Source organism: Hemitrygon akajei, chromosome 19 (genome assembly GCF_048418815.1).
Source record: "Hemitrygon akajei chromosome 19, sHemAka1.3, whole genome shotgun sequence".
NCBI lineage: Eukaryota > Metazoa > Chordata > Chondrichthyes > Myliobatiformes > Dasyatidae > Hemitrygon > Hemitrygon akajei.
In genome coordinates this window covers 19927115-19953510 of record NC_133142.1, presented here as the reverse complement: position 1 = coordinate 19953510, position 26396 = coordinate 19927115, and the positions used below count along the sequence as shown (strand labels likewise).

Genomic DNA, 26396 nt, shown 5'->3' with positions numbered 1-26396 from the left:
TGTCTTAGAAGACAAATATCTACAGATTCCATAATAACCTTAAAAGGAGTTTGATGACAACTGGAAAGAGCAGAAAAAATATAATATATTAAAACCACGGGAATGAGAAGAACTGCTCCGCACTTGGAAAGACCTGGTCCAGAAGAGAGTTCCATTGGCCTCTATTTTCATCCTTTTCATTGATTCTAATGTATTGTGGAAGTTATTTATAGAGACACTCCTCAAAATTAGAAGGAAAAGTAATGAAATGCAGATATGAAAATGTGCATGACAATCTATCTTGGTGTTACATCTAAAATAAGAATGAAGCCATTTTGCATTTTAATACTGTAGTTAATTTTTAATGTTGCTCGATGGCTTTGCTCTATTCTCCTGCTTCAGCAAGTAAAATAAATTGAAAATAAGAGAAACTTATAAATAGAACTTCAGAGCAGTCCTGGGGAAATACTGTGTTGAAGATGCCAATTTTTGTTGAATTCAATCGGAGCAGAATTGGTCTCTTGGTTTCCTGGATAATATTAATGTTATCAAATTGAAATGAACAGTTTATTTATCTCATTGCTGTTTGTAGGATTTGATTGTGTGAAACTGACTGCCGTATTTGGCTGCACACCTTGACAGAAGTACTAGGGTCTTGTTAGATGGGTTCAGTCCATAGCCTCCCCTACTGTTGAGATGAAGCCACACTCAGGTTGGAGGAACAACACCTTATATTCCGTCTGGCTAGCCTCCAACCTGATGGCATGAACATTGATTTCTCTAACTTCTGTTAATGCCCCTCTTCCCCTTCTTACCCCATCCCTAATTTTTTTTTTTTTCTCTTTCCCTCTCACAATAACTCCTTGCCTGTTCTCCATCTTTCTCTGGTGCTCCCCTCCCCCTTTCTTTCTTCCAAGGCCTTCTGTCCTATGATACTCCCCCTTCTCCAGCCTTGTATCCCTTTTGCCAATCAACCTTCCAGCTCTTAGCTTCATCCCTCCCCCTTCTGTCTTCTCCTATCATTTCGTGTCTCCCCCTCCCACTTTCAAATCTGTTACTATCCCTTTTTTCCATTAGTCCTGCCGAAGGGTCTTGACCTGAAACTTCAGCTGTACTTCTTCCTATAGATGCTGCCTGGCCTGCGGCGTTCCACCAGCATTTTGTGTATATTGCTTAGATGGGCTAATGGGTTTGTTATGATCAGCACTTTTTAGGATGCATTGAGTTCCATTCAAATTAAAAAGCACAAGAACAATTCAGGCAAAGGGTAATCTTCTCTATTTATAACTATAAATTGAAAATAATTATGGAGAAGATGTTATACCCTTTGGTGCCTGCCTATTATAGACATTGACAATATGAAAGGCATCGTTTAAATGTCTTTCCCTTTTAAAAATACAGCACTCAGAGAACTTGATCTGGTATTGGGAAATGAACCTGGTCAGGTGTCAGATCTCTCAATAGGAGAGCATTTTGGAGATGGTGATCACAATTCTATCTCCTTTACCATAGCATTGGGGAGGGATAGGAACAGACAAGTTAGGAAATAAGTAAGGGGAAATATGAGGCTATCAGGCAGGAACTTGGAAACATAAATTGGGAACAGATGTTCTTAAGAAAATGTATGGAAGAAATGTGGCAAATGTTCAGGGGATATTTGCGTGGAGTTCTGCATAGGGATGTTCCATTGAGACAGAGAAAGGATGGTAGGGTAGAGGAACCATGGTGTACAAAGGCTGTTGTAAATCTAGTCAAGAAGAAAAGAAGAGCTTACGAAAGGTTCAAAAAAACTAGGTAATGATAGAGATCAAGAAGATTGCAGGAAGGAGCTGTAGAAAGAAATTAGGAGAGCCAGAAGGGGCCATGAGAAGGACTTGGTGGACATGATTTTAAGGAAAACCTCAAGGCATTCTACAAGTATGTGAAGAGCAAGAGGATAAGACGTGAGAGAATAGGACCAATCAAGTGTGACAATGGAGAAGTGTGTATGGATAGCAGAGGTACCTAATGAATACTTTACTTCAGTATTCACTGAATACTGGTCACCAGTGGTGTGCCTCAGGGATCTGTTCTGGGACCGCCGCTCTTCATGATTATAAATGACCTGGATGAGGAAATGGAGGGATGGGTTAGTAAATTTGCTCATGATACAAAGGTTGGGGGATGTTGTGGATAGTGTGGAGGGCTGTCAGAGTTTACAGTGGGACATTGATAGGATGCAAAACTGGGCCAAGAAGTGGCAGATGGAGTTCAACCCAGATAAGTGTGAGGTGGTTTATTTTGATAGGTCAAATATGATGGCAGAATATAATATTAATGGTAAGACTCTTGGCAGTGTGGAGGATCAGAGCGGTCCAAGTCCACAGGACACTCAAAGCTGCTGCCCAGGTTGACTCTATGGTTAAGAAAGCATACGGAGCATTGGCCTTCATCAATCATGGGACTGAGTTTGGGTGTGGAGTGGTAATGTTGTAGCTATATAGGACCCTGGTCAGACCCCACTTGGAGTACTGTGCTCAGTTCTGGTCGCCTCACTATATGAAGGATGTGGAAATCATAGAAAGGGTGCAGAGGAGATTTACAAGGATGTTACCTGGATTGGGGCGCATGCCTTATGAGAATAGGTTGTGTGAACTTGGCCTTTTTTCCTTCGATCGACAGAGGATGAGAGTGACCTGATAGAGGTGTATAAGATAAGAGGCATTGATTGTGTCGGTAGTCAGAGGCTTTTTCCCAGGGCTGAAATGGCTAGCACAAGAGGGCATAGTTTTAAGGTGCTTGGGAGTAGGTACAGAGGAGATGTCAGGGGTAAGTTTTTTTACACAGAGTAGGGAGTGCGTGGAATGGGCTGCTGGCAGCGGCGGTGGAAGCAGGTACAATAGGTTCTTTTAAAAGACTCCTGGACAGGTACATGGAGCTCAGAAAAACAGAGGGCTATGGGTGATTAACCCTAGGTAATTTCTAAGGTAAAGACATGTTCGACACAGCTTTGTGGGCTGAAGGGCCTGTATTGTACTGTAGGGTTTCTATGTTCTAACAAAATTAACTGATTTCTGTTACAAAATAGATTTTTCATAACTTCTGTAAATCAGTTTTGAATGAACATAAATGAAATATCTCATAAAGCAAATTAAATTAAAAAAAACGTCTGCTGTAATGTAGAGCATACACTCTTAAATTCTCTGCTTGCAATTCGCATTCTACCTGAGCTTGTCACTGCAGATGATGAAAATTGTGACTTTAATGTTCACATTCCTGCTTATTAACAAATAAAGAATAGCAACTTCATTCTGCATGTTGTTTTGAAGTTTCCCTATAAAAGCCTTATTGCAGCACAATGGACTGTAGCTTAAAAAAGAATTAGTATGGCGGAGCTGCATGACTGTACCACCTTCTCATATTTGAGCATAAATGCCAGCAAGTCAGTGGAAAATATTATGATCTGACAAAGGTCTGTATTGGTTGGTGCTGAGAATTATTGGCATATTTGTTTAGTAAAATAAGTTAAACATTGGGAAATATGGTACCCTGTGTAGTTAGCCAATGTCTAAATACTCAGTTGAATTTGTGTGCAATTTTGATAACCATGCTTTGTAGATGTATGCAGGACACAAATTAAAGAGACATCTCTAGACTTCTCTGCCATGAAATGCATCATGTCCTCTTTGGTTAAAAATAGTTATACATGCTATTATTCAATCTGATGGAACCAGTCATGAATCTAAGGAATTTTTGAAAGTTGAAAGAAACCTCTCACTGGACATTTAAGACTGAAGTCAGTTAGAACCTGAGGTTAACTCCAGCCCCACTAATTGCTCATTATCACCTGCCACATGTTTCCCAGCTGTTTGGGGATTGTTACTTCTATTCTGAGTAGTGACAACTGTTCCAGAATACCTACTGAATTCATATGGCATCTTATTTTTCCATTATTAATTCCACCTACATCCCTTCTGTAGGACTAGTAATTGCATTTTTAAATGTATTTTTAATCTTTCCACATTCCTGGCTAGCCTGATTTTTTTTAATCCATCTTCTTCCTCATCCATGTATTAGTTTTTGTTTTGCCTTTTTGTATATTCTACCCAATCTTCTGATCTGCCAGTCCTTTTGCAAATATCTGCTCTTTGAGTTTGATATTATTTTTAAACTTTTTTGTTAACCATGAATGTACATGCATTCCAATGCGTATTATGTATGTATATTCTGAAAGAGGATCCCCTTAAATGTTTGTCACTGCATTTTAACTGACTGAACCCTTAACTGAATTTTCCTCTCCATTTTAGATAACTCTATTTCCATGTTTTCATTGTTGAATTTATTTGTTTTAAAATACTAATCTTAGACTATCATTTTCTGTTTTCTGATTAAATGAAAAATTCAATCATGATTGTTGCTAGCAGTTAATCATTCACTATGAGATCATTATTTAAACATATTTTGTTGAACAATGCCAGGTCAAGTATAACCTGCTGTTTGTCTCCAGATCATGCTACTCCAAGAGACTATGCTAAAGACAAATGAATACTTCCTATCAGGCTTCCTTTGTTTATTTGATTAAAATCCCCTATGGTTATTCCTATACCTTTCTGTCAAGCTCTCATTATTTTGTACTGTAAATGTTTAAATGGCCCATACACCAGTAACATAAGGAACACCTTGACTTTATTTCTTTTCTCTACTCAGATTGTTTTCTATACCTTAGTTTCCTGAATTTGGGTCATCCATTTCCATTGCGCTAAGACATCATTAAAATCAGAGCCAGTTCTCTACTTTTGCTTAGCTTCTTGTCCGTTATAAATGTCATCTGTCCTTTAATATTCATGTGTCATCCTGCAACCATTTCTCTCAACCTTATCTTTCTGCTTGCATCAAGATTGTGTTTCATTTGTTCACCAAAAGCAGTAAAGATCTTCAAAGTAGGGTGGAAATCTAATTATTGCACTGGTACAACAGAACCATTCAAATTGGTATGATTTTGTGAATGAATACTTTTATCCATTTGTGAGCATGCATCATAAAGTGCATGTTTCTTGCCTGGTGCAAGTTTTAACAACCCCTCATGACTGAAGAGAAATTTAGTTTCTAATAGAACAAGTTTCTAAGGAGAATGAATCAACCAAGGGCTTCTGATGCCACTGAGATTAAGAGAATAATTTAGATGAATGGATGGCTGAAGAAAAAGGTGCAGGAATGGGAGTGTTGAATAGACATAGGAGCACAAATTAGGCCATTTGGCCCTTTGGGTCTGCTCCACCATTCAATCATGGCTGATCCTTTTGTTTTCCCCTCCTCAGCTCCACTCCCCAGCCTTCTCCCTGTAACCTTAGATGCCATGTCCATTCAAGAACTGATCAAGTTCTGTCTTAAATACCTGGCCTCCACAGCTGCCTATGGTAATAAATTCCACAAATTCACCACCCTCTGTCTTAAGAAATTTCCCTGCATCTGTTTTAAATGGGGCCCCTCTATCCTGAGGCTGTGACCTCTTGCTGTAGATTCCCCCACCATGGGAAACATCCTTTTCACATCTATTCTGTCCTGGCTTTTCAATATTAGAGAGGTTTCAATGAGATCCCTCTTCATCCTTCTAAATTCCAGTGAGTACAGACTTAGAGCCATCAAACGTTCCTCCTGTGATATCCTTTCATTCCTGGAATCGTCCTTGTGAACCTCCTCTGAACCCTCTCCCATGCCAGCACATTTCTTAAATGAGGAGCCCAAAACTGTTCACAATCCTCAAGGTGAGACCTCACCAGTGCTTATAAAGCCTCAGCATCACATCCCTGTTCTAGTATTCTAGACCTCTTGAAATGAATGTTAACATTGCATTTGCCTTCCTCACCACCAACTCTACCTGCTTAACCTTTAGGGTGTTCTGCACAAGGACTCCCAAGTCCCTTTGCATCTCAGATTTTTGGATTTTCTCCCTGTTTAGAAAATACTTTGCACATTTATTTCTTCTACCAGTGTGCATGACCATGCATTTTCCAACATTATATTCCATTTGCCACTTTCTTGTCCATTCTCCTAATCTGTCTAAGTCCTTCTGCAACCTACCTCTTTCCTCAATCCCTCCACCAATTTTTGTATCATCTGCAAACTTGGCAACAAAGCCATCTATTCCTTCATCTAGGTCATAGCATATAAAAGTAAGTGGTCCCAACACTAACCCCTGTGGAACACCAATAGTCACTGGCTTTATCCCACCACTGCATCTCTGTTATCTATCCTACATGTGATCTCCTCAAAAAATTCCAATAGGTTTGTCAAGCAGGATTTTCCCTTAAGGAAACCATGCTGACTTTATCCTATTGACTCCAACATTTTCTCAACCTCTGAGTTCAAGATTATATTGACTTTCTGAGGAAACCAGGATCTGTGCAGACTAGTGGACCAGTGATGCGTTGCTGGTGCTGTTGGGGAGGATTTCAGCTAAATCGGCAAAGGAATAGGACATAGTAGGGGTGGTGAATAGTAAAACATAAATGGAACCGGAATCAGTTTTTGTGTGTCTGTGTCTACGTCTACCACCTACCACCACACCCAGAAAGTAAAGAACGAATGGTTCAAAAAGACTGAAAAGGGGAGCTGAGCTGGTCGTCAAATTAAGGAAACCCCCAAAAGTAAAGGTAGAAGGGTAACTAGGGTAAGAGTTCAGCCCCATAGAGATGAAAGTGACTATCTGTACCTGGAGTCAGAGAATACAGTCAGCCCTCCTTATCCGCAGGTTCCGCAAGTGCGGATTCAACCAACTGCGGATCGGGAAAACCCGGAAGTTCTCTCTCCAGCACTCGTTCTTTGAGCATTGTTCGCCTCATGTCTCGTTCGGTCACTACTTTGTTTCTGTGAAAAAATGGCTCCTAAAAAGCAATTAAGTGGTCAAAGCAATTCCTCAAAGGCTAAGACTGACAATTCCTATAACAATGTTTCTAACTAAAGCATTTGCAATTGTGAAGTCTCGACCTTCAATGCTTGAAGATCCTTAGCCCTCAACCTCCACAGATCCTGTCTTTGGTATTATTGAGCCTCCTCCAAAGCATCCTTATTCCCTAAACAATACAGTGTAACAACTATTTACATAGCATTTCCATTGTATCAGGTATTATAAGTACAGTACTGTAATCTAGGGATGATTAAAAGTATTACTCATTGCTTGAGCATTGTTTGCCTCGCATCTCGTTCATTCACTACTTGTGCTGTGAGCGACAGGAAGGAGTTTAAGGCTAGTAAGGGATGGCTGGCTAGCTATGTAAAGCACTACAGCCTCAGAACTTAAAGATCACGGGAGAATTGGGATCGGCTGATGCCGAGGCGGCATCAGCGTTCCCAGAAGAGCTACAATGATTGCGTCTTTACTGAACATGTGGTTTTTGGTTTTTTTTGTCATTATTCCCTAGACAATACAGTATAACAACTATTTACATAGCATTTACATTGTATTAAGTATTATAAAATACAGGAGGATGTGTGGAGGTTACATGCAAATACTACGCCATTTTATATAAGGGACTTGAGCATCTGCGTTTTTTGGTATCTGTGGGGGGGGGGGGGGGGTGTCCCGGAACCAAACCCCGCGGATAAGGAGGGCCAACTGTATAAGTGAATCTTATTTAATACTTCTGTTTTCAGTATGGAGAAGAAGATTGGGAAAACATTTAGGCAGAGGAATAATGGAATTTTATAACAAATTACAATGAAAGGATGAAACTATCAGATGTTTTAAGCTTAAGCGTGAATAGACTTCCCGGGCCTAGTGAAATGTATCCCAGACTGCTGTGAGAGCAAGGGATAAAAACTGGGATTGTGACAGAAGTTTTCTACTTTTCTCTGACCACAGAAGAGGTGCCAGATGATTGTAGAACATCCAAAGTTGTACCTTAATTCAAAAAGGGCAGTATAGATAATTAATTACAAGATGGTTAGTCTAACATCATTGGAAACTATTGTAAAAAATCTGAGAGGTGATTAATTGCCACTTGGATGTGCAATGGTTAATCACATATGGTTAGCATGGCTTGAAGGGGGAGATCCTTTCTGACTAACTTGATTAAATTTCTCTGAGTTAACTCAGGATGTTGATGAGAGAGGAATGAAGTCTGGAGAAACTTCAGGAGTGCTTTTAATGAGTGGTTACTAAAGTACGAATTACTGCTTTACTAAATTACTACATTCCTAATGTCTGAATATGAGGACAGTGTAAAAACAAACTGATGTGTTGACATTAACAAATAGGATGTACTGGAACTTTTTGAAAACCTTGGGATAGACACGTCCCCAGGGCTGGATGGGATGTACATGAAGCAATTACAGAAGGCGAGGGAAGAGATTGCTACACCTTTGGCTATTACTTTTGTGTTTTCACTGGCTACAAGAGTGGTACCAGAAGACTGGAATGCAGCAAATGTTATTCTTATGTTCAGGAAAAGTAGTGGGGATTATCCTGGTAATTATAGACCAGTCAACCTCATGTTGGTGGTGGTCAAACTATCAGCAATCGTAGAGATAGGATTAATGAACATTTAGAGCATAGTCTGATTCCAGATAGTTAGTATGGTTTTCTGAAAGAAAGATGGTCTCTTAGAAGCCTGATTGAATTCTTTGAGGAAATGACAACAGAACTTGAAGGTAGAGCAGTGTACTTACTGTATGTGGTGTATTTTGATTTCATTAAGTTGTTTGACAATGTTGGCCATAATAGGCTCATTCAGAAAGTTAAGAGACATGGGATTCAGGGAAACTTGGCTGTGTGGATTCAGTACCAGATTACCCACAGAAGGCATGGGGCGGTAGTAGATGGAGTATTTTCTACCTGGAGGTTGATATAAGTTTTCAGATGAGACAAAGGTTGGTGTTGCAGATAGTGTAGAAGGTTTTGTAATTTACACAGAGAATTAATAGGATGCAGAGCTGAGCTGAGAAGTAGCAAATGGAGTTCAGTATGGATAAGTGTGAAGTGATGTACTTTGAAAGGTCTTGGCTTAAGAAAAAGAAACATATCCTTGCCCATAAAGACTTTGCAAAGCGTCACTTTGAAGAAACTATAAGGATGTGGAAAACGGTCTTGTAGTCATTTAAGACTAAAGTGGAATTTTTTGGCCTCAACACCAAACAGTATGTGTGGCGTATATCTAGTACTGTGCATCAACCAGGTATCACCATCTTTACTGTAAAGTATGGTGGAGGCAGCATCATGCTATAGGAGTGCTTCTCAGCAGCAGGAACTGGAAATCTGGTTAGGATGGATGTGAAGATGAATGCTGCTGAATACAGAGAGATCCTGGATAAAAACCTGCCAACCTCTGCCAAAAGCTTGAAGGAAGTTAAAGGAAGAGGGGGAGTTCATCTCTCAACAGGGCAAACAATCTGAAGCGCATTTCCAGAGCAACCATGGAGTGGCTTCAAATAAAGAAAATTGATGTATCTGATTTTCCCAGTTAGAATTCTGATCTTAACTTGATCAAACATCTCTGGCAAGACATCAAGATTACTGTCAATCACCACTCCCCAACTAATTTGGCACAGCTTGATCAATTTTGTAAGTAATGGGCAAATCTTGCTTTATAATTTCCCCTGTTTTTTGGGCTCTACCATGAAAATATGTGATCAGCAAATAGAAAGTCTCAGTTAATTTAATTAAAATATTTTGTTATAGTACTGATTTATGTGAACAAAGAGTGGGGGTCTGAATAAAGTTCGAAGTAAACTTGTCAAACTACATATATGTCACTGCATTCAGTGGCATGCAAAAGTTTGGGCACCCCTGGTCAAAATTTCTGTTACTGTGAATAGCTAAGCGAGTAAAAGATGACCTGATTTCCAAAAGGCATAAAGTTAAAGATGACACATTTCTTTAATATTTTAAGCAAGATTACTTTTTTATTTCCATCTTTTACAGTTTCAAAATAACAAAAAAAGGAAAAGGGCCTGAAGGAAAAGTTTGGGCACGCTGCATGGTCAGTACTTAGTAACACCCCCTTTGGCAAGTATCACAGCTTGTAAACGCTTTCTGTAACCAGCTAAGAGTCTTTCAATTCTTGTTTGGGGGATTTTCGCCCATTCTTCCTTGCAAAAAGGCTTCTAGTTCTATGAGATTCTTGGGCTGTCTTGAATGCACTGTTCTTTTGAGGTCTATCCACAGGGGGACTGTGAGGGCCATGGCAAAGCCTTCAGCTTGTGCCTCTTGAGGTAGTCCATTGTGGATTTTGAGGTGTGTTTAGGATCATTATCCTGTTGTAGAAGCCATCCTCTTTTCATCTTCAGCTTTTTTTACAGACGGTCTGATGTTTGCTTCCAGAATTTGCTGGCATTTAATTGAATTCATTCTTCCCTCTACCAGTGAAATGTTCCCCATGCCACTGGCTGCAATACAAGCCCAAAGCATGATCGATCCACCCCTGTGCTTAACAGTTAGAGAGGTGTTCTTTTCATGAAATTCTGCACCCTTTTTTCTCCAAACATTCCTTTGCTCATTGCGACCAAAAAGTTCTATTTTAACTTCATCAGTCCACAGGACTTGCTTCCAAAATGCATCAGGCTTGTTTAGATGTTCCTTTGCAAACTTCTGACGCTGAATTTTGTGGTGAGGACACAGGAAAGGTTTTCTTCTGATGACTCTTCCATGAAGGTCATATTTGTGCAGGTGTCACTGCACTGTAGAACAGTGCACCCACCACTCCAGAGTCTGCTAAATCTTCCTGAAGGTCTTTTGCAGTCAAAGGGGGGTTTTGATTTGCCTTTCTAGCAATTCTACGAACAGTTCACTCGGAAAGTTTTCTTGGTCTTTCAGATCGCAACTTGACCTCCACTGTTCCTGTTAAACTGCCATTTCTTAATTACATTACAAACTGAGGAAACGGCTACACTTTGCTATTTTCTTATAGCCTTTTCCTGCTTTGTGGGCATCATTCATTTTAATTTTCGGAGTGCTAGGCAGCTGCTTAGAGGAGCCCATGGCTGCTGATCATTGGGACAAGGTTTGTTTGAGGAGTCAGGGTGTTTATAAATGTTTGAAATTTGCATCACTTGGCCATTCCTAACAATGACTGTGAACAAGCCATAGCCCTAACAAGCCAAGTAAGGTCTGAGACCTTGGTAAAAGTTATCTGAGAGCTCAAATCTCTTGGGGTGCCCAAACTTTTGCATGGTGCTCCTTTCTGTTTTTTCACTCTAAAATTGTACAAAACAAAAATAATACACTAATCTTGCTTAAAATGTTGAAAAGAATGTTTCATCTTTAACTTCATGACTTTGGGAGATCAGTTCATCTTCTACTCAACTATTCACAGAAACAGAAATTTTGACCAGGGTGACCAAACTTCTGCATGCCACTGTATATAAACCTGAGATTTATTTTCTTGTGGGTGTACTTAATAACTCCAATAACCGTAATAGAATCAATGAAAGACCGCACCAACTTGGGCGTTCAGTCAGTGTATAAAAGACAATAAACTGTGCAAATACAAAAAGAAAATAATAATAATTAAGCAATAAATATCAAGAACATGAGATGAAGAGTCCTTGAAAGTGAGTCCATAAGTTGTGGGAGCAATTCAGTGATGGGGAAAGTGAAGTAAGTCTCTTTGGTTCGAGAGCCTGATGGCTGAGAGAATTACTGTTCCTGAACCTGATGATGTGAGTCCTGAGCCTCTTGTACCACCTTCCTGATGACAGCAGCAAGAAGAGAGCATGACATGTGATAGGGGTCCCTGCTTTCCTGCAAAAATACTCCATGTAGATGTGCCAAATTGTGAGGAAGGTTTTACCCATGATGGACTGGACTGTATCCACTACTTTTTGTAGGATTTTCCATTCAAGGGCATCGGTGTTTTGATACCAAGCTGGTATGCAGTCAGTCAATATACTCTCCACCAAACATCTAGAAGTTTGTCAAAGTTTTAGATGTCATGCCATATTCTCTGCAAACTCTTATGGAAGTAGATGCACTGCCATGCTTTCTTCCTAATTGCACTTGCACGCTGGGCCCAGGACAGGTCCTCTGAAATGATAACACCAAGGAATTTAAAGTTGCTGATCATCTCCACTGCTGATTTTCTCCCTCCTCCCCCACCCCCCCCCCCCTTGCTGATCCCCCGATGAGGACTGGCTCTCAGACCTCCAGAAGTTCTGGAGGAGGAAACTCAGCTCTGTAGTATTGCTGACATTTAATTTGTGGTATCAGAGGTGATGAAAAGGGTAGTCCAACACCTCTTCTGGCAGCTCATTCCAAATGCCAACTACTCTTTGAATGGGGGAAGAACTGAATAGGCTATGTTTGCTTTCTTGGAGCAGAGAAGGCCAAGGAAGGCCTGAATGAGGGATACAAAACTGAGTGGCATAAATAGGGTAGATTTTGAGAAACTATTCCTTAATCAGAGGAGATAGATTTGAACTTAGAGTTAGGACACATGGATAGGACTTGAAGAAGAATTCTTCCACTCGTGAGGTAGTTGAAATTGGAACACACTGTCCTAGGGGTTAATGGAGGCAGACATTCCCTCAACACTGAATTATTTAGGTAAGCACTAGAAATATGATGAGCTGAGTGCTGGAATTTGGACTTAGTTTACAAGTAGATCAGTACTTGTCTACTTCAGCTGTCATGGTGGAAAAGGATTTGTTTCAATGCTGTATAATTTTGATCATTCATTTGTCATTAAAGAAATTATGAAACACAGAATACAATGTGGTGAAGATTTATGGTAGGGTAGAAGATTTAGGAAAATTTTAGAACCATGTTTCCATCTGTCCATAATCCACATTCCTATCCACCTGGATTGCCTCTTTGCTTTCCCCTTGATTCACCTTTAATATGCCCTTCAACTGGTTTCACCTGCACACCATCCCTACTTTATCTGTTTCCAACTGTCACCCACAAACCTCTACCTTAATACTCCACTCTTAGCCTAGCCATCATTTGGTTCCACTTATTAGTCTCCATCTCACCCCTCCCTTTACTTCAAAATGCTGGTGATCCTCCCTCTACCCTCTGAGTTTTGATGAAAACTCTTGACGTGATTTATTGACCATCTCTTTGCCTCCACAAATGCTACTTGACTCAGTTCTAGCAGATTGCTTTCTCCAGATTCGAGTCTCAGCACTCTCCTGTGTCTTGAATACAGCATTCTCATTTTCACTAAACAGTGTTCATTTTTTTTTAAAATGGGAAATTAGCTTACTGTACATTTACAGGGGTGTCAAACTCATTTTAGGTCACGGGCCGGATTGAGCAAAATGCAGCTTCATGCGGGCCGGATCAATCGGACGCGTGCAAACGCAGCTTTCGTTGCCTCCGTTTTTTCAGCCTGTTCTCATGTGTCTCAGTCTCTGCTGTAACTACAAAGTGTTTCACTTTACAAATTCCGTTTCTTATGAAGAAGACTGCCAAGCAAGACTGCCGAATAAACACTAAAAACCCTGAAAACCTGGTACCTGAATAAACTCAGCATTAGCCATATCATACGCCATAGGCGCTTCGATTACTGGGGCCAGCTTTAATAGTAATTAGATATCTCGTGGGCCAAAGATAATTCCACCGCGGGCCGGATTTGGCCCACGGGCCTTGAGTTTGACATATATGCTGTACAAGGACTCAGTCTCAGAGGTCAAAAACATCGGAAGCGAAAAGTTGGTGTCGTCTGTATTGCAGTGCAATAAACAATGGGTCTCCAGTGACATCAAGGGCTTCAATGACCAGTGAAGTTGCTGTGGTAATATGAGATGACAACAGGCTTCGACGACCAACAACTAAGTAGCTAGTTGCAAGATTTGTCATGAGATCGATGTGGGAGCAAGATACTTGTATGACCCACCTGATGCAATTAATCCCTTTTCCTCTGTTATTTGTGATTGGCTGAATACCAGTGAGTAGGGTGCTATGCGGTTGTAAAAGTGGAGGTACTTCTGTAGCAATCAATAGCCCAAATGGAATGGGACAAAGATGAATAAAATAGGTTGGACCTTGATTGGACTATCAGTGCGGCTATCTCACTGGAGGATAACGGAGGAATAGGACGGAGATGTACAGTTGCAAAAATGTTTCTGAACCTTTTGCAATTACCCGGTTTTCTGCATTAATTACTGGTAAAATGTGGTCTGATCTTCATCTAAATCGCAATAATAGACAAACACGATCTGCTTAAGTTAATAACAAACAAACAATTCTACTTCTTGTCAGTAATGAGAACACCATTTAAACAATCACAGTCTAGGTTCAAAAAAATTGTGTGAACCTCTGGGGGTAATGCCTTCTACAAAAGCTAGTTGAGTCGGGTGTTCCAGTCAATGAGATGAGATTGGCGATGTGGCCTGGATAAAAAAGACACACAGTCAGGTTACTGTCAGAGCCTGCTCTTCTCAGTAAAGATCTGTTCATGTGCACCATACCTTGATCAAATCAACTTTTAGAGGACCTTAGAAGAATTGTAGAGATGCATGAAGCTGGAAAAAGGCTAGAAAAGCATTTCTAAAGACCTGAGAGTTCATCAGTCCACAGTAAGAGAAATTGCAAATGGAGCAAATTCAATGCTATTGCTACTCTCCCTCAAGAGTGGGCGTCCTGTGAAGGTCACACCAAGAGCACAGTGTGCAATGCTGAAGGGGGTGAAAAAGAACCCAAGGCTAACGATTAAAACACAAATGCAGAAATATCTTGAACTTGCTAAAGTCTCTGTTCATGTGTCCACTATAAGAAAAAAAAACTGAACAAGAACGGTGTTCATGGAAGGTCACCATGGAGGAAGTCACTGCTCTCCAAAAGAAACATTGCCACACTCTAAAGTTTGCAAAAGACTACCTAGATGTTCCATAACGCTTCTGGGACAATGTTCTGTGGACAGATGAGACAAAAGTTGAACTTTTTGGCAGAAATACACACTTATACGTTTGCAGAGAAACGAGCACTGCACACCAATACCAAAACCTCATCTCGACTGTGAAGCAAGGTGGAAGGTACAGTATGTTTATGACAGCTTACAATTGTTGAAGAAACAATGAATTCAAAATTTTATCAAGATATATTTTGTAGGAGAATACCAGGGTAGTGGTTTGTCACCTGAAGCTTAATAGAAGTTGGATGATGCAACAAGACAATGATCCAAAACACTAGGGTAAATCAACAACAGAATAGTTTAAAAAGAAAAAAATCTGTGCTTTGGAAAGGCCAAGTCAGAGTCCAGACCTTAACCCAATTGAGATACTATGGCATGTCCTGAAGAGGGCTGTAAGGTATCCCAGAAATATTGATGAACTGAAACAGTTTTGTATGGAGAAATAGGCTAAAGTTTGTCCTTGCCATTGTGCAAGTCTGATTAGCAGCTACAGGAAATGTTTGGTGGAGGTTATTGCTGCTAAAGGAGGTTCTACCAGTTATTGAAGACAAGGGTTCACACACTTTTTCCAGCCTGGACTGAATAATTAAACAATGTGTTCAATAATGACATGAATGACAATAATGACATTAATTTAGGCAGATTGTGTTTATCTATTATTGTGACTTAGATGAAGATCAGACCACATTTTATGAGTAATTAATACAGAAAACCAGGTAATTGCAAAGGGTTCACAAACTGTTAATTGTAAATGAATCTTGGATGCAGGATTTAATTTCTTTCCAAAACCTACGTCCTAACAAGTGACCATGAGTTTGGGACTTGGAGCTCAAAGGGAAACTGCAAATCTTATTGAAACAGATGTCTTTGTGTCTCAATGCTAGCATACTGTGCAAGTTTAAAGTTTGTGCTTAGCTATTGCAATTAAGAGTTTGAATAAAATTAAGTATATCTTTCACTAGTTGCCAGTGCTGTGTTTCTAATATAAAGGTGTGAATCTGGCACAACGCTACCATGAAATTGGATGGAAAGTGTTTCATTTTGTTGCCATTTCCTTATTTCATCACTATGTATACTGTTTGCAAGAAATTTTTCTGTAAGAGACCCACGTTTATCCTCTTGACATCTTTTTATTTTTATGTGCCTATGAAAGTTGCTGCAGACTGTTTTTATTTTCTAGCCCAGTTTACTCTTTTTTTCTTATTTCCTTTTCATTTTAAATTTCTTGGCCCTCTGCTGAGTTTTAAAATGTTATGAATTCTAAGATCTATTACCAGCAGTTTTGTAATCCATAATGTAATATTTGTAACTTCTCTCAGTCACTGTCTACTTTGTTTGATCGTCTATTTTGAGGAAATAATGTGTTGAAAATCAAGTATTATTTCTTTAAATTGGGTGCGATGCTTAGGGTGTCCATGGGGATGAATAAAGTATCTATCTATCTATCTATCTCTATCTATCTTAAATTCAGAGTTCAATTGTTGCACCATTCTGTAAAGAGTCTCTGTACGTCCTCCCTGTGGAATATGTGAGTTTTCCCAGGGTGTTCTGGTGTCCTCCCACAGTTCAAAGACGTACTAGGAAGGTTAATTAGTCATTGTGAAATTGTCCCGTGATTAGGTTAGGGTTAATTGGGGTTGTGGAGTTGCTGGGGCCATGTGGCTCAAAGGATCGGAAGAGCCTACACTTCACTGTATCATTAAATAAATAAATTCTAATCGTTCCTTATCTGCTGTACTATATTTGAATATGTTGCCAGCCAGTGGTGGAGTCCACATCGGACTTCAAGGTGAGTGGTCTCAGGTTCAAATCCAGCCGGCTCCTTGCACACTTTCTATCCATGCTGGGTTGAGCGTTGAGCTAGCAACTCACCCTCGTTTTTTTTTAAAAACACAAAAATGATAAAGAAACGGCAAGGTTGCCACCCAAGGTGTGGAAAGGAACAAAAGGAACAACAATATTTTAATATAGTTTACAGATTTAAATTAATTATTGCAAACAATCTAAATTACAAGATGTAAATGTTTTGTGCTTTTCCCAGGAATGTTTGGGAAAATTGAATGAAAGCTGTTTGTTTTGGTGTGATTGGTAGCAAACAATAGGCATGCCTACATTGAAGAAACAGCTGGACTACCCAGATCTTCCCAAGATCTGTTATCAGCCCTCTTGTGCTTTTTGATCTCGTCACTTGAGATTCAGTTTCACGCAACCCTGCCGCTTTGAACTGGCCCACGCCTTCATTAACCAGGTCCAACACTTGCCTTTGTTGAATTTTGCCCTTCCTGACAAAGGACATCGGGTTTGTGGGGGTTTAGCAAGGGTTAATCGGGGTGTGCTTAGGGTTTGTGGGGCTGAAGCCAGGGTTAATCGGGAAGTGCCTAGGGTTTGTGGAGTGTGTGTCCCTTTTGGACTTTAGGATTAGGTTTGAGTGTTGGGCTGCTGGATGTATATGTTTGGCTGGGTGATCTCATCAAAGTAGACCTGACTTGACTTTCAGTCAAAATGGCATGAGATATTACGTAAATCCAGGCACTCGAAGAATCGTCCCGTTCTGTGTTCTAAAATGCTATCAATAATACACCGAACATCACTACTACTGGTTTCATCCCAGGCAACAGTTCCTCCTTGAGGAACTCACTATAATCAATTGACTTTAACATTAGCTGTATGTTGCCTCCTGTTAATGACAATTTCATGATTGGTTGCTTTGCTCTAGCGAAATCAATCCTGCTATGCTTTGCATTAAGCAGTGAGAATTTCTCAGTTGGGAACTGAGCATCTTCAGGTTTGTGGACAGAAAGACTTCCCAGTTGGTTGCAAATGCTTTTAGATACTCTCACAGCTTGTACTGCATAATTATGATTAACTACCTAGACCTTGATTTGATTGCTTACCTTAAGATTATTATCTTATGCTATTGGCCATGTGGTTTCCTCTGCATTGTTAGGAATATTCTTATTTAATGCATTTGTCGTTTATATATTAATTAGTGTGCATCCAGAGGTAAAAAAAGACATTTTCCAAAAACTCAACCAGTGTTGGAATACAACAAATGAGAGCCCAAGTTTTATTTAATTTGCATTCTAAGAAGATTTGAATAAATATTGATTGACTTCTAAAGAAAATTCTTAGTGCTATATGGAAGTTAGAAATTACTATTAAGTGGTTAGAATGAACAAAGAAGATCTTTAGTTTTACAGAAAATTTCCTATGGTGTCAGAGGAGCTACGAAAAATATTATTCCTGTTGTAGATAGATACTTTATTCATCCCCATGGGGAAATTCAACTTTTTTCCAATGTCCCATACACTTGTTGTAGCAAAACTAATTACATACAATACTTAACTCAGTAAAAAAAAAATATGATATGCATCTAAATCACCATCTCAAAAAGCATTAATAATAGCTTTAAAAAGTTCTTAAGTCCTGGCGGTAGAATTGTAAAGCCTAATGGCATTGGGGAGTATTGACCTCTTCATCCTGTCTGAGGAGCATTGCATCGATAGTAACCTGTCGCTGAAACTGCATATATACATATGTGTATTGGAACCCTTTTCAAGTATTTCAAGCATGGTACATTAAAGGGTCTGTTTTGTATTTGGAATATTGTAGCACATCACAGCTGAAGTCCTTTGAGATGGACTGTCAGAGAGCAAAGTATGTGCATCAAATGTAGTTATATTTGATGTAACAGATGGATGCATTGATAAAAATGTATTCTGAAAATTATGCATTTATTAGATATAAGATGAATATTGAAGGAAAGCTGAGATAGAAAATTAGTTTTTCAGATGCTCAATTGATTACCCTATCCTTGCAATTATTTTGTGCATTGAAGCATTCTTTGTCAAGCATTTGTAATTTCTGAATGGTTCAAATTGATTACTGCCAGTATTAAAGTAGAATGAGACTTGCTTTGGAAGGCCAATTTGCATTGTTGTCAGAAGTATCCCCTTATCCATGCAATAAATTTATGCTTTCTATTTGGCGATTTAATAGAAATCAAAGAAAACTAGAGTAAGAGATCAATGAATTATAGATTTGCTTTTGGATGTGTAGGTTGGGAAAAGACTTGTTTCAAATTGGTCATGAAAGAAAGGGAATATTTATTTCTGTAAAAACAGTGATAAATATTGTAGTATCGACACTTTTATATTATTCTTGTATTGAGAATTTAAATCAATAAATACACTTTTGTTCACAGGTCTGCTTCCCCTTACCATGGCTTTACAATCATGAATCGATTAAATATGAAAAATTTAGTTGAACCCATCAACAAAGATTTAGAGTTTCAACTCCAAGACCCATTTCTTCTTTATAGAAATTCGAATTGTAAGTATGTATCTTCAGCCTACAATGTTAAATTACAGTACTGCAGTATTATATGTCTTTAAAATCTACCCTTAATTTTAAATAGATTTTAACCACCAAGCAAATGCACATTTGCACAACTGATGACAGCACAGTATGTAATGCTAAACACGAGAGATTTTGCAGATGCTGGAAATCCAGAGCAACACGCACACAAAGCTGGAGGAACTCAGCAGGTCAGGCAGCACCTATGGAGGGGCTGATGTTTCAGGCCAAGAACCCTTCATCAGGACTGGAAAGAATAAGAATGTGGGGGGAGGGGAAAGAGTACAAACAGGTAGGTGATGGGTGAAACCATGTGAGGGGGTTTTGGGTGGTGGGAGAAGGGGGATGAAATGAGAGGCTAGGAGGTGATAGGTGGAAAAGGTGAAGCACTGAAGTAGAATAAATCTGACGGAAGAGGAGAGTAAACTATGGGAGAAAGGGAAGGTTGGCGAGGGACAAAAATTACCGGAAGTTAGAGAAATCAATGTTCATGCTGTCAGGTTAAGGCTACCCAGACAGAAAATGAGGTGTCCAACCTTAATGTAATGATTTCATTTTAAGAGCTGATCCAGATAATACATGTATTGTGGCGACCCACTTCCCAGCGCACTCGAACCGGCTCATAAAGTGGCGTGCGCCAGCTTTGAGGCCAGTCCCAAAGAGGGCACCAAGCCTGCTTCACCAGCAAGGGGAAAAGCCCGTGCGCGGGACGGAACTGTGAATATGCGCCCCCTACAGTATTCCCGCCCGGGGAGGGCGGGAACAGGAAGGCTTTAAAGCGAGGCCGCGAAGTTTGAATAAACCTCTTTCGCAACTGCAGCTCACCGACTGCGTGTTGTTATTTTAGCGCTGTGTGTAGCACACCGCTACAGTATTCCCAAAAATTGCATCCGCAGTACTAAATGCCAAATTGAACAAAATGCAAGATTTTGACATGAACTGTTGACCATCCTTTTGCCTCCACAGATGTATCTTGACCTGCTAAGTTCATCAAGCAGTTTGTTTTTTGCTCCAGATTCAAAAGACTGCAGTCTCTCATGTGCTTTTATTGTAATATTTCTATCTTCTGTTTTAGGAAAATAAGTTTCTTTATTATAAGCCAATTGGGCTATTTACACTGGCTCATCTCGAGCTCTTTACTTCCTTTATCATGAAAGCTGTCTGGATAATTTGCTATTAACAGAAAAGAACCAAAGTTTGAGCCAGTGAAGATGACTTTGTTGCTTTTGCTGTAGAAATGCAGCAGGAGTGCAATAGATTTAATTTTGGTTTATATTCTGTGATCTGGCAGAGTACAGCCCTGCTATTTGAATACTTTGCAAAATAAATACTGGGTCATGTAGTGTGCCTTATGTAAAGTCAATTGTCTCATAAGGGTTTTTGCTTTTAAGCAAAATTTATAATGTAAAATCTTTTTCGTCAGCAGGGAAAAAGTCTTGGAGTGATTTTTCCCACCTGGATCCCCACTCAGCATAACGCAGTAATACTCTACTCTCAACTAGTTTGTTAATGCAACTCTGCCAAATCTGAAGTTGCTCTACACCACCCAGGGCAAAGACTAGAACCCTAACTACCACTAAACTTTCTGTACTAGTGGCAGAGTGACTACATGATGCATTGCAACAGCATACCCAAGCTTCATCAATGACTCACTGACCTTGTAGATATTAATAGTGAGAAGGAAGATTTGTATGAGGTGGGAATGCTGCTGCCAGCATTGTATATGTTGATAGTTCTTTTTGCTCAACCGCATATCTAAAACCTTTATCGTGGGCACGGTTGCCCACTGATAAGTTATTGGGTAGAGGTGGCTATGGCCATTAAATGCTGCCAGTAATGCCTATATCTTATGCAAAGAAGCATATAAGGGGTTATAATAAGTAAAATATTTAAAGTTTATTCATTTGTATCAGTTTTGCAATGAAGGCACTATTCAACACGACTGTGATTGATAAACAGATAGTTGGGGCTACGGTGTATTGACTGGTTACATCATAGCCTGGTATGGAGGCACTAATGCCCTTGTACAGGACAGCCTACCAAAAGTAGTGGATACAGCCATGTCCATAACATATAAAGCCATCTCCACCAGTGAGTACATCTAAAGCAACACACAATGCTGGAGGAACTCAGCAGGCCAGGCACCATCTGTGGAAAAGAATAAACAGTCGATGTTTCAGGCCAGACCCTTCTTGAGTTCAGCTTGAAACATCGACTCTTTACTCTTCTCTATAGATGCTACCTGGCCTGCTGAGCTACTTTAGCATTTTATGTGTGTTGCTTTGGATTTCCATCATCTAGATTTTCTCATAATTGAGCGCATCCACAAGAAGCGCTATCGCAGGAAAGCAGCATCCATCATCATGGACCCCTACCATCCAGGCCGTGCTCTCTTCCCACTGCTGCCCTCAGGAACCACAGGTTCAAGTTTGTCATTCATCCATACATGAATATGACCAAATGAAACAGTGTTACTCCAGGGCTAATGTGCAAAATATAGTGTCAACACTTATATACACAGCATGAAGCACATATATAGCATATGTAAGACAGCTGTAAAATACAGTGACACAAAAAATATAGCCCAATTCCCCAAGTCCATGAATGTTGCAACAATCTGCAATCAAACGCTTGTCTTCTTTTGAGAAAACACTGGGGGGCAGCACTGACTCCAGCACATGCCACACCACACCAACTCCAGCATTTTGGTGGAGTGCCTGACCCTGCTGCCACCCCCAGGGGGCGCAAGCAGGCAACACCGTGGCTTGAGGCTTAACCCTCACTATGACTAAGTCGATGCAGTCTCCCTACTGTTCGCCAATAAAACCAATAAATTAGTTTTGCAGCACTCCACACTGCCAAAAACCAGCAAGGTCTCACGATCACAAGAAAAGCAACCAAGATGTTCACTCACTGTTAGACTGCACATCTCTGTGCACTGACAACTCTGTCACAGGCAGCATCATAGTCTGCACCAAGTCCAGTACTTTCAGTTTTTAATGTCCAACAGGGTCTTGCGATTGTAAAAAAAAAATGTTTAAAAAGACAAAACACTCTTGGTTGACCCCGTAGAAGCCACTGCGTCAGAGTGTGCCGCTGTCTTACCGGAAGTCCACCACCAGGTTCAGGAACATATATTACCTACCCCGCAACCATCAGGTTATTGAATCATTTCACTCACCCCAATACTGAACTGTTCCCACAACCTATGGACTCACTTGCAAGAACGCTTCATTTCATGTCCTCCATATTTATTGCTTATTTATTATTATTCTCTCTTTGTATTTGCAGTTTGTTGCCTTTTGCACTGTTTGTCCTTCCTGTTGGGTGCACTCATTCATTGACTCTATGGTGTTTCTTGCATTTACTATGAATGCCTGCAAGAAAATGAATCTCAGGGTTGTATATGTTGACATGTGCTTAAATAATAAATTTACTTTGAACTTTATTCAGCTCTAAACAGTTACAAGCATTGCTTTATTAAGAGGCTGGGGCAGTTTTCTGGAGAGCTGAGGCGGCATAATGGAGGGTCTGAACAAAGTGAGTGGTGGAGAGGGCATTTCCATTGGTGGAGGGCTCGACAACAAGAGATCATTTTTCCTTAGCTCTATTCTCTAGTGTAGGATTGTACTTTGCAACCATTGGGTGTGAATTTTCTAATAAGTTTGTTTTTACTTATGGGTTCACATTTTGGATTTTTCCAGTTACTTGGTTTATTTTTGCTTCTTAAGTGTTTAGTGATGCAGATTGGACTATTCTCGTTAGAACATCTTTTTCCAATTCTGATGCCATCCTTTCACTTTTTTGCTTTTCACAATCACCAGGTTTGCACTTTTGAGTTAATAACACAAATATTATTACTGATTGTGCTCTAACTTCATTATATGATATCAGAGTCAAGAAGCACTACAGCACAGAAACAGGTCTTTTGGCCCATCTAGTTTGTTTCAGGCACTATTAAGAACAAAGAACATTACAGCACAGTAAAGGCCATTTGGCCTGCAATGCTGTGCCGACCATTTAATCAACTCTAAGATCAATCTAACCCTTCCCTCAATAGTTCTTCATCTTTCTATCATCCGTGTACGTGGCCTATCACCGGTGTTAACAGAAGGATTTCTCGCAGGTCGGCGGCAGTTATTTAAAAAGGGAGCTTCAAGAACATTTGTCCATTGTACATGACCTATCAGCGGCTATAACTGTAACACCAATCTTGAGTTAGATAGCAAGGAAGGTTCAAGCATAAGAGGATGACACCGCCAGGTTGAGCAGTCATCGATGGAGTGATCAGAGGCAGAGTGGTAGGGATTTGGCTTATTCAGGCTTCAGCAATAATGGGTCGAGGCGAGGTAAGTTACTTGTGAGAAATAGAAAGAGGAAGTATGTCTATGAGCCCAGTGTTCTGTACTGGGTGTCAGATGTAGGATGTCCATGAGACACTCAGCTTCCCGGACAGCCACCACTGCGCCAGGTGCATTGAACTGCAGCTCCTTCAGGACCACGTTAGGGAACTGAAGGTGCAGCTCGATGACCTTTATTTGGTCAGGGAAACTGAGGAGGTGATAGAGAGGAGTTATAGGGAAGTAGTCACACCTGGGACTCGGGAGACCGATAAGTGGGTAACAGTCAGGAGAGGGAAGGGCAAGAGGAGATACTAGAGAGTTTCCCTGTGGCTGTCCCCCTTAACAATAAGTACTCCTGTTTGAGTACTGTTGGCGGAGGTGGGGTACTACTTGGGGGAAGCAAAAGTGGCCGCTCACCTCTGGCACAGAGTCTGTCCCTGTGGCTCAGAAGGATAGGGAAAGGAAGAAGGCAGCAATAATAGGGAACTCTATAGTTAGGGTGTCAGACGGGCGATTCTATGCACAAAGGAAAGAGACACTGTTGGTAGTTTGCCTCCCAGGTGCCAGGGTCTAGGATGTTTCTGATCACGTCCACAATATCCTGAAGTGGGAAGGTGAACAGCCAGAGGTTCTGGTACATATTAGTACCAATGACATAAAAAGGAAAAGGAAGGAGGTCCTGAAAACAGACTAGAGGGAGTTAGAAATGAAGTTGAGAAGCAGGACCTCAAAGGTAGTAATCTCGGGATTACTGGCTGTGCCACATGAATAGTGAGGTAGAGAATAAATGCATGGGTGAAGGATTGGAGCAGGGACAAGGATTCAGATTTCTGAAGCACTGGGACAGGCATAACCTGTACAAAAAGGACGGGTTGCACTTGAATCCGAAGGGGACCAATATCCTGGCAGGGAGGTTTGCTGAGGCTGTTGGGGAGAGGTTAAACTAGAATTGCTGGGGGATGGGAACCAAACTGAAGTGACGGAGGAAGGGGCGGTTGACTCACGAATAGAGAAAGCTTGGAGACAGCGTGAGAGGGGAAGATAGGTGATAAGGAAGGGATACACTCTGACCGATGGTTTGAGATGTCTCTATTTCGACACCAAAAGCATCATGAACAAAGTGGATGAATCAGAGCGTGGATCAGTACTTGGAGCTGTGATGTGGCCATTGCAGAGGCTTGGATGGCTCAGGGGCAGGAATGGTTACTTTGAGTGCCAGGCTTTAGAAGTTTCAGAAAGGACAGGGAGGGAGGCAAAAGAGGTGGGGGGGTTGGCACTGCTGATCAGAGATAGTGTCGCGGCTGCAGAAAAGGAGGAAGTCATGGAGGGATTGTCTACTGAGTCTCTGTGGATAGAAGTTAGAAACAGGAGGGGTCAATAACTCTACTGGGTGATTTTTATAGACCACCCAATAATAACAAGGAGCACTTTGGAACATCGAGGAGCAGATAGGGGGACAGATTTTGGATAGGTGTAATAATAGCAGGGTTCTCGTGGTGGGAGATCTTAATTTCTCAGATATTGATTGGCATCTCCCTAGAGCAAAGGGGTTTTGATGGGGTGGAGTTTGTTAGGTGTGTTCAAAAAGGTTTCCTGGCACCATATTTAGATAACCCTACAAGAGGAGAGGCTGTACTTGGTCTGGTACTGGGAAATGAACCTGGTCAGGTCTCTCAGAGGGAGAGAATTTTGAAGATAGTGATTGCAATTCTACCTCCTTTACCATAGCATTGGAGAGAGATAGGAACAGACAAGTTAGAAAAGTGTTTAATTGGAGTAAGGGGAATTATGAGGCTATCAGGCAGGAAATTGGAAGCATAAATTAGGAAAAGATGTTCTCTTGTAAATGTACAGCAGAAATGTGGCAAACGTTCAGGGGATATTTCCGTGGTGTTGTGCATAGGTACGTTCCAATGAGACAGGGAAAGGATGGTAGAGTACAGGAACCATGGTGTACAAAAGCAGTTGAAAAAATAGTCAAGGAGAAAAGAAAAGCTTACAAAATGTTCCGAGAGCTAGGTAATGATAGAGATCTAAAAGATTATAAGGCTTAGCAGGGAGGAGCTTAAGAATGAAATTAGAAGAGCCAGAAGGGGCCATGAGAAGGCCTTGGCGAGCAAGATTAAAGAAAACTCCAAGGCATTCGACAAGTATGGGAAGAGCAAGAGGATAAGATGTGAGAGAATAGGACCAATCAAGTGTGACAGTGGAAAAGTGTGTATGGAACCAGAGGAGATAACAGGTATTTAATGAATACTTTGCTTCAGTATTTACTATAGAAAAAGATCTTGGTGATTGTAGGGATGATTTACAGCGGATTGAAAAGCTTGAGCATATAGACATTAAGAAAGAGGATGTGCTGGAGCTTTTGGAAAGCATCAAGTTGGGTAAATCTCCGGGATTGGACAAGATGCACCCCAGGCTACTGTGGGAGGTGGAGGAGATTGCTGAGCCTTTGGCGATGATCTTTGCATCATCAATGGGGAGGTGAGAGGTTTTGGAGGGTTGCAGAAGTTGTTCCCTTATTCAAGAAAGGGAGTAGAGATAGCCCAGGAAATTATAGACCAGTGGTTGGTAAGTTGAGAAAATCCTGAGAGGCAGGATTTATGAACATTTGGAGAGGCATAATAAGATAAGGAATAGTCAGCATGGCTTTGTCAAAGGCAGTTTGTGCCTTACGAGCTTGATTGAATTTTTGAGGATGTGACTAAACACATTGAAGGTAGTAGATGTAGTGTGTATGGATTTCAGCAAGGCATTTGATTAGGTATCCCATGCAAGGCTTATTGAGAAAGTAAGGCATGGGATTCAAGGGGACCTTGCTTTGTAGATCCAGAATTGCCTTGCTCACAGAAGGCAAAGAATGGATGTAGATGGGCCATTTTCTGCA

At 40.6% G+C, this 26396-nt stretch overlaps 1 protein-coding gene across 2 annotated transcripts in view; it reads left to right on the top strand.

Moving 5' to 3' along the window:
- dcp1a (decapping mRNA 1A) overlaps positions 1-26396 on the top strand; it is a 68188-nt gene that overhangs the window by 6077 nt on the left and 35715 nt on the right. The window contains exon 3 of one of the 2 annotated variants that reach the window (XM_073072198.1): positions 19012-19139. In XM_073072198.1, the coding sequence (XP_072928299.1) occupies positions 19012-19139 (128 nt within the window). Of the gene's footprint in view, positions 1-19011; positions 19144-26396 lie in introns of those variants that run through there. The other variant, XM_073072199.1, reaches the window with a different exon arrangement.